Raw genomic sequence first — 13,298 nt, forward strand, 5'->3', positions numbered from 1 at the left:
ATAATCACCTTCTGAATGACATTTAAGGGTTGGCAACACCCCTGAAATTAATTTTCAGAAAATTCCCTCCGCATGAATTAAAATAATCCACACCATGAACCCACCTGAAGTGTGCCAACTGTATTGAAAATCTCTTGTGGTGGCTTTCATAATTGCTTGAATCTCTGGCAAATCTCCAGAGAGTATACATCATCTTTTGGTATCATGTTTATCTTTCACTGCAATTTTAAAAGGATTCAGTTCGAGAGACTTTATTTGTCATTTCCTATTTCTACAGAATGCTCAATCAAATTCTAGTACAGAAAACCCATTAAGGTGCTGGTCCATGTAAAACCTTAACTCATGCTCATGTTTATACTTGTAGTGAGTGACATGAAATGACCTGAATTAATAATGGGCAAGTTTCCTTTGAGTCTTCATCTGCATGCTATCAAGTGCACACTGTTGGCTCACAGAGATCATTTGAACCATAACAGTTGTAGAGTGATGAAAAGGGTATTGGGTTAAAGAAGACCTCATCCAAAATAAAGACTTATAATTTTGTGTTCCTGAGTTTTTTTGGAAGCAGAGACCAAATTTGGTCCAACTTATTGCAAATACAATATTTTTTGATGCTAAAAGTATTGTATTAGATGGTTTAATTGGATTACTGACTGGAGCAGTATGCTGAAAATAAGTACTTTTGTTTTTCATATCCTTCACAGTGTTTCATTGCTTCTCTTGGTGGATTAGATGACATCAGGAATAGAGAAAGGCAAAGATGATACAGTTTAATTTTTGACATTATGTCTGGTGAGTTCAATGGAAAACAAATGAGGTTAAGCTAGTTGCCAATTTTCATGTTTTGTGTTACTGTTGCAGCCAACAAATCTCACAGAATATCACATTGTGCTATGTTTTTACCATAAATGATTAAGCAGCTTGAAAGTAATAAGTGATCCTATGGCTGTCTTCCAGAGTAATTCAGATATTGGCAAAACTAATGTCATATGTACACAATAGTGCCATGAATGAACTTTCGTTATGGTCAGAGATCAACACAAAGTCCAAACTCTAAAGAAGGAAGAAAACATCCCAAAGTCCATGATTTGAATTTTGATCTGAAGTGTGTGTGGGAATGAAAGTGGGTGGTAACACATTTTTGCACCAGCAAATAGCATACTAACTCCTCAATATAACAATAACTTGACAGTTTTGATATTAATGTTGGAAAGTGGGATCTGGTAATCAACCCATATATAACAAATAAGAAAGATATTAAAGGAAACAAGTTTGTTAGCAGTTCGATGAAAGTCAGTTTATCCAATTTACACCAAGATAGAGATATGTAGCGATGATGACAACAGTAGATGCAAATAGCTGGGAAGACAAATGAGAAGAACAAGAGCAGGAAGCCAATAAAAGTGATATCCTCTCCACAGGGTATATCACCCAGGAAAAAAAGACTAGCTCTATGTCAGAGCACCAGTGCTGCTGGAGGCTTTGTCTTTCCATACACGTGTCTTCTGGCGTGCGTACTCTTGTTCAGTTTTCTCAACTGGGTGGACACAAAGATCAGTCTTTAAGGGACCTCAAGAGTTGACATGCTTGCCAGTGAAATACAGCCACAAGCTTCTCATCAATGGTTAAATCATTTGTTTTACATTTTAGCAAGAAAACTTATCCTCAGTAAAATCATTGCAATTTTTATGTTATTAAAGATATCCATGAATGGTTATTATAATAGTAAAATACATGTAAATGTAAAAACACTCTCCTTGGAAAAAGTAGGTTCTTTTTGTTTTAATCATGGTGAGACCAGGGTTTTATTGGTGACACATAGATGTGAAAGGTTAAGAACTGCTGCCCACATACAGGACATTTCCAACCTTAAATGTTTCAGGGCCCTGCCCTGTCAATTTCTGTCAAAGTCACAGTGACCTTGGTCTGCTTTGCTTTTCGTTCATTTCAAGATTTGGTAGCAGAAATGTTTCTCGGGTGGCAGCACATTGGTACATAAGACAGATCACTGATGCTCATTTGGAAGGGCACAGGAATACTATATATGGAGTTTCCAACTTGTCAAATATAAGAATAATTAAAGCACTTATGCCCTGAATTAAATTCCTCCTCATGATATTGTGACTACCCTCTGTAGTATAATGTATTATATTGGATTGTTAATAGGTTACTTCTCATTGTTTAGTGTGCTAATCACTTATAATGAACATCATCATTTTATATTTTTCATACAGCCTCATGAAGAAGTAAGTCTTTAAGGTTTTCATGGAGTAAGCCATAACAGGAAGATGTGTGACAATTAAAGCTCCTTCTTCATATACTTGTACAGACTCATGAATTATCTTGTATAGTCTTAAAACGCCAAGAATATTTCACTCACAACTCGAGCTACCCAGGTGTGCCTACTTCATTTGGCTGTGTGGCTGTTTCCTGACTTTGTCAGAGAATATAATGTGTCTCTGTGCTAAAACAGCCTTATAAAGTACCTCTAGATCGGGGCCAAAAAAAATTAGAGCATTCCTAGCAGGGTGTACTGATCTGTTGCTGGCTCACCGCTCTATTCACTCCTCCATCTGAGAGCGAAACGTTCAGCATCATGAGGGTTGCCACTGAAAATGAAATTCTGTCTTTTGTTAACAAAACATTCCTGCAACTCTATCATCAACTGAACACATTCAAAACTTTTTATCGATGATCTTCTGCTTGATGTGGGTGGTGCTCAGTTCACAGTGATATATCTACCAGTGATATCAAGGACCAAAATAAAACTGTATTTCCTTCCTCCTGTATACAAAGCTAATTTGCAACATCACTTATACATTTACCTCACTTTCTGAAACAATACAAGTACTGAAAAAAATAAATACTTTTGCATTTGTTTACTATTTTTCAATGAAAGAAAGGTTATGGCAGACAGTGAGAAAAATGCAGGTAAACTAGATAAATTAAAAATTCTAGCATTCGATCTAAAATATCTGTAATGTCCAAAAGGCTTTGGGCTAATTTCCTGGATGGTTTTCAGACTGTTTATATAAATTTTGGTTTAACAGGCTTATTGATGTCTGAACATTTGCTGTTGGGGACTCAACATGTTACAATTATGTTGACATGAACTGTCACCTCCTCCCATACATTCCAAATATACGCAGAATATATAACAGTATAGCACAGCAACAGGCTCTTCAGCCCATCATGTCTGTGACGATTGTGATGCCATGCTAAATTAATGCCATCTGCTTGGAGGCAGCCCTGCAATGCCGAGCAGAGCAATCCTATTCTGCACCAATTCATTCATCAGCGTGTATACTAATGAAAATGCAAGTCATCTTCCTCGCCATTGTATCATTGTGTCATATGGCCTACCCTTAACCCTTTATTTTTCAAAGTTATTTGAGGAAAATATCAGCTATCCGATCAGTTCAGTTGACTGAACAGGGCTGATGCAGTCTGCAAAATTGAGTACACTGCATATGATCAGATTTCACAATCTAAATTCAGCCCACTATACAATGATTCAGACAAAAAAATGACATGTTCAAGCCCAGTGCTCTGGTAAAAAAAAGCTCAATCATTGCTAAGTCCAAAGGGCATTAATAGTTTAGTTTGAAGAAATTAAACTAAACTATTAATGAAGAAATTAAAAAACACAAAACACCATTTGGTATTATTATTTTCAAATTTGAACAAAATAAAATTAGAGCTATATTTTGGACTGCAAAATTAAAGTAATTCAGAAAAATGTCACAAACATTTTTTTTGCTGGATGTATTTAAGTAATTTGTCGCTGGTTCTATAACATTGAAAATGCCTAAGTGCCTTGACACCAATATGTTTTCTCTTTCTACCACTGTTTCAAGAAAATGCTTCTGATATTTTTGGAACATTAAAGAAAATAAAGTTTTATGCAAACTGAATGTTTCACTTTTATGTTATAAATGGCAAGCCTCTGTGTTTGGCAAGGTACCATTGGTGGAATTCAGGTGCAGAGAAGAATGTCAAGATGTCTAAGACTTCTTGTGTTCCTGCTTTTTAACTAACGTTTAAACTGATTCTTTCCACCTGAGTACACCTACTTACAACATGTTGTTTTATGTTATTAAGATTTGCATTGCCCTTTGGACTTAGCAATGATTGAGCTGTTTTGCTGCGGGGGGTGGAGGGGGGTAACATTTGGTACTAGTATCAGGAAAACCAAAATACCTTGTGTCTGAAACTTGAATACATCCCTTTGTTTCTCGACTGCTCAGAAACATGCTTGAATAGTCAGTTACAGTCCAAACTGCAATAAGTTGAAAGATTAAACCTATTTTCAAGAGTATTGATCTGCAGCAGAACTCAGAAGCAATTCAGCAGAGTATAAAGAAAATTGTTAACTTCATGTTAAGGTTGTAGATTTAATCCAGTGAGTAAATACAGCAGGAAGATGTCAGACTCCATTTTTATGTTTTCAGTGCATTGGTCTGGTGGGATTGATACCAGGCACACCTAGCTGGTGCAGAAGATAGGTATGCAGCGTGCATAGGACCCCATGAGAGAAACTCTGAAACTCAGGTCTCTGCTCTCCCCTCTATAACTGGTTTCTCAACTTCCTGACCAACAGACCACAGTCATGACAGATAGGCACCAATATCTCCTCCACCAAAATCCTCAACACCATTGCCCCACAAAAATGCATATTCAGCCCCCTACTATACTCCTCATGCACACACAGCTGTGTGGCCAAATTCTGCACCAATTCCATTTACAAGTGTGCTGATGAGACCACCATTGTAGGTCAGATCTCAAACAATGATGAGACAGAGTACAGAAGGAGATAGATGCTTAGTGGCACTGTGTAAAGCCAACAATCTCTCCATCAACATTAGTAAAATGAAGGAGCTGCTCAACGGCTTCACAAAGCAGAGTGGAGGGCATGCCCCTGTCTGTATCAATGATGCTGAGGTGGAGATGATTGAAAGCGTCAAATTGCTAGGACTGATGATCACCAACAATCTGTGCTGATCTACCCACATTGACACTATGGTCAAGAAAGCACAACAATGCCTCTACTTCCTCAGGAGGCTAAGGAAATCCGTCATGTCCACAGGGAATCTTATAAATTTTTATATATACACCATAGAAAGCATCCTATCTGGGTGCATCACTGCATGGCATGGCAACTACTTTTCCCAGGACTACAAGAAACTTGTGAGCACAGCCCAATATATCACACAAATCAGCCTTCCTTCCATTGACTCCACCTATACCTCCCAACATAAAGCAGAAAGCAACCAACATAATCAAAGACTCCTCCCACCCCAGTTATACTCACTTCCATCCTCTTCTGTCAGGCAGAAGATACAAAAATTTGAATACATGTACAAACTGCTTCTTCCCTGCTGTTATCAGATTTTTGAATGGACCTCTCAAAGGTTAATGTTGATCTCTCTCTCTCTGCACCTTCTTGGCAGCTATAACACTGTATCCTGCACTCTGTTCTGTTACCCTGATGCACTTGTATAGTATGACCTTCATGTAAAGCACATAAGGCAACACTTTTCACTGTACCTCGGTACGTGTGACAGTATTAAATCCAAGCTGGAAATGTGTTGCTGGAAAAGCGCAGCAGGTCAGGCAGCATCCAGGGAACAGGAGAATCGACGTTTCGGGCACAAGCCCTTCTTCAGGAAAGAAGGGCTTGTGCCCGAAACGTCGATTCTCCTGTTCCCTGGATGCTGCCTGACCTGCTGCGCTTTTCCAGCAACACATTTCCAGCTCTGATCTCCAGCATCTGCAGACCTCACTTTCTCCTCAGTATTAAATCCAATCAAATCAAAACAAGGGGAGTGAGTAATCATCAGGATGTTTCTCTTGACTACCATCTAACTGCCACTGCTGGAAGTGTTGATGTTATGTTCAGATTAGTCAGGTGCAATGCTCGCTTTGGTCAAATAGCCTGCAGAACATCCAAACCATTTCATTCATGTTTTGGGTTAGGCACTGGAGAATAGTCAGCTTACTTGCTGACAGGATGTGAGTATCACTGACTAGTCCAAATAACCTACTGCTTTCCTAATTATAATGGTCTTTTAAAAAGCACAAAAAGAGAAATATTACAGGTGCTGGAAATCTGACATATAAAAAAGAGAAAATGCTAGAGAAACGCAGCAGCATCCATAGAGGGAGAAACAGGGTTAATGCTTTGTCTGTGAAATAACTCTTCTCCTCTAACCTACATTAGTGAACCAGATGAATTTTTACAACAATAAACTATTAAGGTAGTTTTTACGTCCGTATTATGTATGGAATTCAAACTTCACCATTCGCCATGGTGGAGTTCTAACCCTCAGAAAATTAGCCTGGGATTCTGGATTACTAAACCAGATTACCACTTCGCTGCTGTCTCGTCTGTGAAACCACAATGCGTAACACCCAACTCTTCGGGACGGGAGTGCAACAACGTTGGCAGCAAAGGAAAATATTAGTTTCGCCAATAAAACTCCAAATCCTTTGTTACGGGTGTTTGCCACTTTCAAGATGTGGGGAAGAACTCTCCCTGGTTTTACAATTCATACCTGGAGGTCGCCCCATTGGCTGCTGAGCGTGCCCTGCCCTGTTATGTATTCTGTCCCAATCAATGGTTCCTTTAAAAATTCCAGCAGCAGAGAAGAGAACGTCCTAAACTTATTACGTCTGGGATTAATTGACCTTACGAAAGGGCAGAACATTTTGTTGCTGAATTTTAAAAGGGACCAGCTGGTAAAGCGACACACGACAGTTACTTGCCCGCTCTTTATTTATGGTTCTTCTACGGCTCACTTTAGGACAGCGAAGATTTTGCGCTGTAACTGGAGAAGAAATGGTGAGTTCTCCTCTGCAAATAGTTAGCCTGGTCCTGGCGGTCATTGGCTTGGTCGGGACGTGTGCAGTGACAGGGCTGCCCCAGTGGAGCGTGACCGCCTTCATCGGGAGCAAGCTGGTGGTCTTTGAGAGGAACTGTGAGGGTTTATGGATGAGCTGCGTCCAGCAGGCAACTTTCCGAATGCAGTGCAAGTTCTACGACTCGTTCCTGATCCTGAGGCCGGAGCTGCAGGCTGGCCGGGCGCTGATGTGCACTGCTGTGGCGCTGGCTTTCCTGAGCATCCTCGTGGCCGCCATGGGAATGAAATGTACTCGCGGTGGGATTCCGGATGAACAGGTAAAGAGCCGCCTGTTGATAGGCGCTGGCGTTCTGCTGATCCTCACAGGAATTGTCGTCCTGATCCCCGTTTCTTGGACCGCCAACATAATCATTCGGAATTTCTACAACCCGCTGGTTTTGGAAGCAAGGAAACGTGAACTTGGCGAAGCCCTGTACCTGGGCTGGGCGACTGCCGGCTTCCTGCTGGCTGCTGGGGTCATCCTTTGCTGTTCATGTGTCAACGGACAGAAAAGGAGTTACAGTTATCGACCTGGGCAACAGGGGAAACAGCCCCCAAAACAGACAACAAAGAAAATTCCCAGCATGTACTCCAAAAGCGAATTTGTCTAAATCAATCGAGAATCGCGGTGCTTCAGAAACTTGTCAGGCCAAAGGAAAGAACCTACGGATGTTTTAAAGCGGTAACCAAATGGAGACAAGCATCCACCCAGCAGGATTCGCGGTGAAATGTTGGCTTTGTATCCTTTCTGTTGTTGTCACTTATAAAACTTAATCTATATTTTATGATCTTTGTACAGCATCTCTAAAGCAGTTTGATGGACTTTTTTTTATCAAAGTTTATTTTAAAAATTAAAGTGTGTATTTAATCAAATGTTTTAATATTTGCTCAGAGTGTAGCTCTGCGATAATTTCCCAGTGATTTCGTTTTTTAAAAATGACATACATATTCTTGCAAATCGGTTATGGTTCAATGGGATACCCATTGTTGCTTTGATACAACTGGAGATGTTTTAGAAGCAACACATAGCCTTAAGGTATTCTATCAATTGAATATACTGATGTTTCAAAGGTTATTCTTAAACATTAAGTTTTTATTTGAAATGTTTCTGTGAATAAAGCTTATACAAATGGTTTGTCATTGCAAACTTGTCATTAATAATCACAATCGTTTCATTATATTCTGCAAATTTAGTTATTTTCAAATTAACTGTATTGCATGTCAAGACTTGAATCAAATTGAGCTTTTAAGTACTGCACTTTACACTGCTCTTTAAATAATGGAAGTGGAGCATGGTTTTGAAGGTGAGTCCGTTTAGAAGGTATTTACAGTTTTCCCACCCCCTACTGTGGGCGGCACAGTGGCACAGTGGTTAGCACTGCTGCCTCACAGCGCCAGAGACCCGGGTTCAATTCCCGCCTCAGGCGACTGACTGTGTGGAGTTTGCACGTTCTCCCCGTGTCTGCGTGGGTTTCCTCCGGGTGCTCCAGTTTCCTCCCACAGTCCAAAGATGTGCAGGGTCAGGTGAATTGCTAAATTGCCCGTAGTGTTAGGTAAGGGGTAAATGTAGGGGTATGGGGTGGGTTTCACTTCGGCGGGTCGGTGTGGACTTGTTGGGCCGAAGGGTCTGTTTCCACACTGTAATCTAATCTAATCTACTGGTTTCCCTTTGATATGTATTACAGTCAGTCAAGCAGGTGGATGGCCTGTTTACAATATTTTTGTGGCATTTTTGAAACACTGCTACAAGATGCAAAAGAGCAAATGATGCAACTTTTCTGTTGCATCTTGAGTGTCAGGTATACCTTGGATTTTCTTCTTAACATTCCTCCATTAAATCTAGTGAATCAACATGATGGAGCATGACAACATAAAGCTGTATCACACAGCTGAGTTGAACATGCCATTAATTTCCTCCCAAACACACTGTTTCTGCATCTTGCATAAACTATAGATAACTGAAGGATTCAATACATTTATATGATTTAGTGAGTGAGCATTATTTATATTTTGCATTGTAATTATAATCCACATCTAGGATTGCATAATCAAATGGCAATGCTTATTTAGTGATAGTGCATTCATAGTTTTCAATTTGCCTCCCACCTTGTAACACCCTGTGTACGATTTATACATATTAATTTCCCACTGTCAAATTCCTGTGGATGGTTCCAACATGTTGATGCCTCCTCCTACTTTCCAGTAACTGTAGCGTGCAGTAATTTATATTGGCTAAATTAGTACAAAGGGTGAAGTGAGGATCCTGCTTAAGATTATCATCAGGAATTTTATTTCTCAAGTTACCGAATAAGTTAAGTGGAATGAAATTTGACCTGGTTTCATATAAAAATCAATTTTGATAAATTTTCAAGTATTCTTTGTGTGGAAAGTTTAAAATGAAAGTTGTACTGTTGAACCCAAACATAGCTTAATTACAGTCACAGCTGACTTTTACTTTCACGTCCATATGGTTGTTACCAGCAATTTCAGATTGATTTAATGAATTGAAATTTCCCAGGTTTCATAATGGAATTTGACCTTATGTTTCCAGATTACTAATCTAGTAACATAACCACTGGCATTGTTAATATAGCTATAACATATTACTATATATAATTATAATGGATCTTACCCATTTCTAAGGGAGAACTGTTATGATGTTGATAAAAATGGGCTGTCATCTGATCTCTAACAGTTGGTACCTTTCATGGAACAAAAAGATTTTAAAAAGGAAAAGCACTGATTTAAGATGGCTGCAGTGATCACCTGACCAGGTTGAGCCAGACTTGTGAAATCGTCAATAAAAAAATTCCAGTCAGAATTAACATGCACCAAAATGATTGAAATAAGTCACACAGAGGTGTATCTTTGGTTTGATTGAAGTTTCATAAATTGGGATCAATGTCGCCCCCAGATTATCCAGTTTGGAAAAATAACTGCAGACATAAGAAGCCACAAAGAACAATACAACAGAAAATTGAGCTCGAAGTGAGAGAAAAAAAGTAGACTTAGAACAGCAGAACTGGAAGAATTGCTATCTTTCTCTGCCCAGGTTCATTTAGTGTTTCTCAAAGGATAATTCCTGGTGGTAAATCAAATTGGAGAAACAACCATTCACTGAGAACTCAATAATGTTTGTTAATTTCGCTACTGCTGAGGATACAAGTAATTACTCAAGCAACAGTGACCTCAGATTAAATCTAACACCTCAAGGACCCCGAGGACTCTAAGGATTTTTTACCTTGCATATTTTTGATCTTCCTTTTTTGTACTAAACACTCTTCCCTTTTTAAACATTATGCCTATATTTGTATATGGCTTTGATGTAATATATTATATTATTTTTCTTAAGGTTAATAGGTAATAAAATTCCTCTTACCTTGACAGAAGAATGCCTTCTAATTAACTCTACTTTTGAACCAGTGAACTACATTTTAATTCAAGCGTGAAATAGCTGTGCACTAAAAATAAGTTTAAAGTCTTGGTTGTGGTCAACCAAGGAGGTTTATAAGAGGGAAGCCAGTTCATCTCTCTTCATCTGGTTGTAAAACAACATTGAATTTTACAACAATGGCGCATTTTCCAAAATTCTGAAGATTTTTGACTTAGAAACAGAGTTTAAATCCTGGTATGGATTGAACCATTGACATTCATATTTTCCCCTGTGCCTTTAGAAAAGAATGATTTGGAGGTGCTGGTGTTGGACTGGGGTGTACAAAGTTAAAAATCACACAACACCAGGGGTTATAGTCCATCAGGATTATTTGGAAGCACTAGCTTTTGGAGCACTGCTCCTTCATCAGGGGGAGTAGCACTCTGAAAGCTAATGCTTTCAAATGAACCTGTTGGACTATAACCTGGTGTTGTGTGATTTTTAACTTCAGAAAAGAAGAGGTTCATTTGTATTTTGTTAAAGGTGTTCCATTAACAATGAGAGAAATGATATAGTATTCATAGATTGAAGAGTTGCACTTTTAAAATCAAACAGATTGAGTGATCAAAATAATGCAACATGTACCCCATTAAATCTTTGACCAAGTTTGCAGTGTGAGGATTGAATCTAGAAGAGTTGAGTTTACCACAGAATCAGTCCTACTTATGAAAAATATTTGGCTCGTTCAGTTGTTTAACTGATGTAAATGTTGTGGGTGCAAACCATATCACATGATGTGGGCTAAAGTATCAGTTTTCTCTGTCAAATATATCATCTTCATATAAAATATCAATTGATATTCTGTCTGCCTTTTGGTAGATATAAAAGATCCAGTAACTCTATTTTAAAGGGAGTAGAGAATTTTCCATGTGTGTTGCCTCCATTCTTTTATTAACACTCCAAAAATAAAACAAATCAATAAGTAATTCGCCTAATTTTTCTATTTTGGGTTTTTGCTGTGTAGAAAATTAGTTCCTGCATTGTGAGTGCTTTTAAACTGATTAGCTATGAAAAGTATTGAGATGTCTTGAGCATGTGATACAAATACTATATGAGTACCATAGATGTGCACAGCATAGATCACATATTTGTAGTTACAATTGTTTGAATACAAAGCCTTTGAACATGGCCAGAGCCTAAGAAAAGGCTCATGGGGATGAGTAGATTGGAAGAAGAGGACATATAGTTGCTCTGTCTGCATTGGATTTTCCAGTATCTGCCAGGGAATAACTATAATGCATCAGAGGGAGAGATCTAAAAACAGATTCCCCATCCAAATTTTCAGAAGAATGGGTTAAAAAGAGGGAATAATATAAATCAAGCTTACGGAGTACCCTTAGTTTTGATTGTCACTATTTGAGTTTAATCCACCATAATTCTGACTCTAAAACAGTAATTACTGGAGGAACTCAACAAGTTTGACAGCATCTGTGGAAAGAAAGCAGAGTGAACTTTTTGAGTCCAGTGACTCTTCATCAGCACTGAGTAGTATGCTGATGCTGACTTATAGTGCAAGTGCATGGTGAACAAGTAAGTAAAAAAATTGATCTGATGGTAAAGATTTAAGCCAGTATCTTTTCGTGTCATGTTTTCCACTAGTCAATTTATAGCCTTTCAAATCTCATTTAATCAGTTAATAGTTGCTGTCAACCAGCACAACAGGATGTTCGGAGAATCCCCTTTGACCGCAGTCAGTATGATTTTAATTGAAGTTAATATTGGATATAATAGTGTAAAATTCTTGTAGTACTCCTCTTATTTTAAAAAAAACTCAGCTAAAATAAATACTTTAAAAAGGAAACCAGCTGTGTATACTGTACACAGACAGTCAGAAAAAAAAACTTGGACAAGGTACCAAATAGATGATTAGTGATGCAGATTAACATGAATAGAATTGGGAAAAAAATAGAAATTGGATTAAAAGTTTAAGTGAAGAAGTAGTTAATGTTAGGACCAATTTCTTAGAATTAGTAGTGCAGAGTAAGATTCTGCAAGGTCTGCTCTGAGATTATTTGTACATCAATGATTTAAATAGTGGGCTTGAGCAAGTAGTATCCAAAACCATATAAATGATATAAATTTAAATAATACAAACATTTGTAAGGTTATTTGTAAACAAAACAATAGTTAAAATGCAAAAGATGGAATTCAATGTAAGTGTAAAGTGATGCAGTGGGGAAGGTTGGATCATGTGGAACATAAGGGTGATTTGAAGATTTCAGTTTGGGTGACATTAAAAGCAGCACCTCAAATATATAATGCTTTCACAATGGCTGATACAATACAAGATGTTTTTTTGAAAATGATATCAGGAAGTCAAGTCATAGAATCATAGAAATGTACAGCACAGAAACAGACCCTTCTGTCCAACTTGTCCATGCCGAACAGATATCCTAAATTAATCTAGTCCCATTTGCTAGCATTTGGCCCATATCCCTTTAAACCCTTCCTATTCATGTACACATCCAAGTGACTTTTAAATGTTGTAATTGTGCCAACCTCCACCACTTCCTCTGGCAGCTCATTCCATACACGTACCGTGTATTGATAAATTTGTGTAACACTTTAGTAAGACCACAGTTCGAGTATTGTTTGTAGTTCTGGGCCATATACTATAAGAAAGGTGTTTGGGCAATTGAGGTAGAACAGAAAGCATGAAGGAAAATGGAAATGGTTTTTATTAAAAGAGATTACAGAATGATTTTACAGAGATTCTCCCAGTTATGACGAGATGGCACAATGCAAGTAGAGACAGACGATTTCCAGTGGTTCAAAAGTCTGGAATAAGGAGATACAGGTATAAAATTAAAAGTGTCAGAGGGCTGTTCTGTCATTAAGTGTGACAGCTGGTAGTGGGGCTAACCTGTGGAGCAGAGTATATTTAAGGCTGAGCTACATAGATTCTTGATCAGTGGCAGAATCAGGGATTTTGGGGAAAATTCCTGAAAGTGGACCTGAGGAATGAT

General features: G+C 38.3%; 1 protein-coding gene across 1 annotated transcript; it reads left to right on the forward strand.

The window, feature by feature from the left end:
- The first annotated feature begins 6,526 nt into the window (after window positions 1–6,526).
- Window positions 6,527–8,032, forward strand: LOC122555543 (claudin-8-like). Its single transcript, XM_043701566.2, has one exon. It carries the CDS (start codon window positions 6,779–6,781, stop codon window positions 7,508–7,510), a length of 732 nt encoding a protein of 243 aa, XP_043557501.1. The 5' UTR covers window positions 6,527–6,778; the 3' UTR covers window positions 7,511–8,032.
- Window positions 8,033–13,298: the final 5,266 nt, after the last annotated feature.

This window comes from Chiloscyllium plagiosum, unplaced genomic scaffold (assembly GCF_037043375.1).
Source record: "Chiloscyllium plagiosum isolate Xiang-an unplaced genomic scaffold, Cpla_swu_hap1 HiC_scaffold_12, whole genome shotgun sequence".
NCBI classification, from domain to species: Eukaryota; Metazoa; Chordata; class Chondrichthyes; order Orectolobiformes; family Hemiscylliidae; genus Chiloscyllium; species Chiloscyllium plagiosum.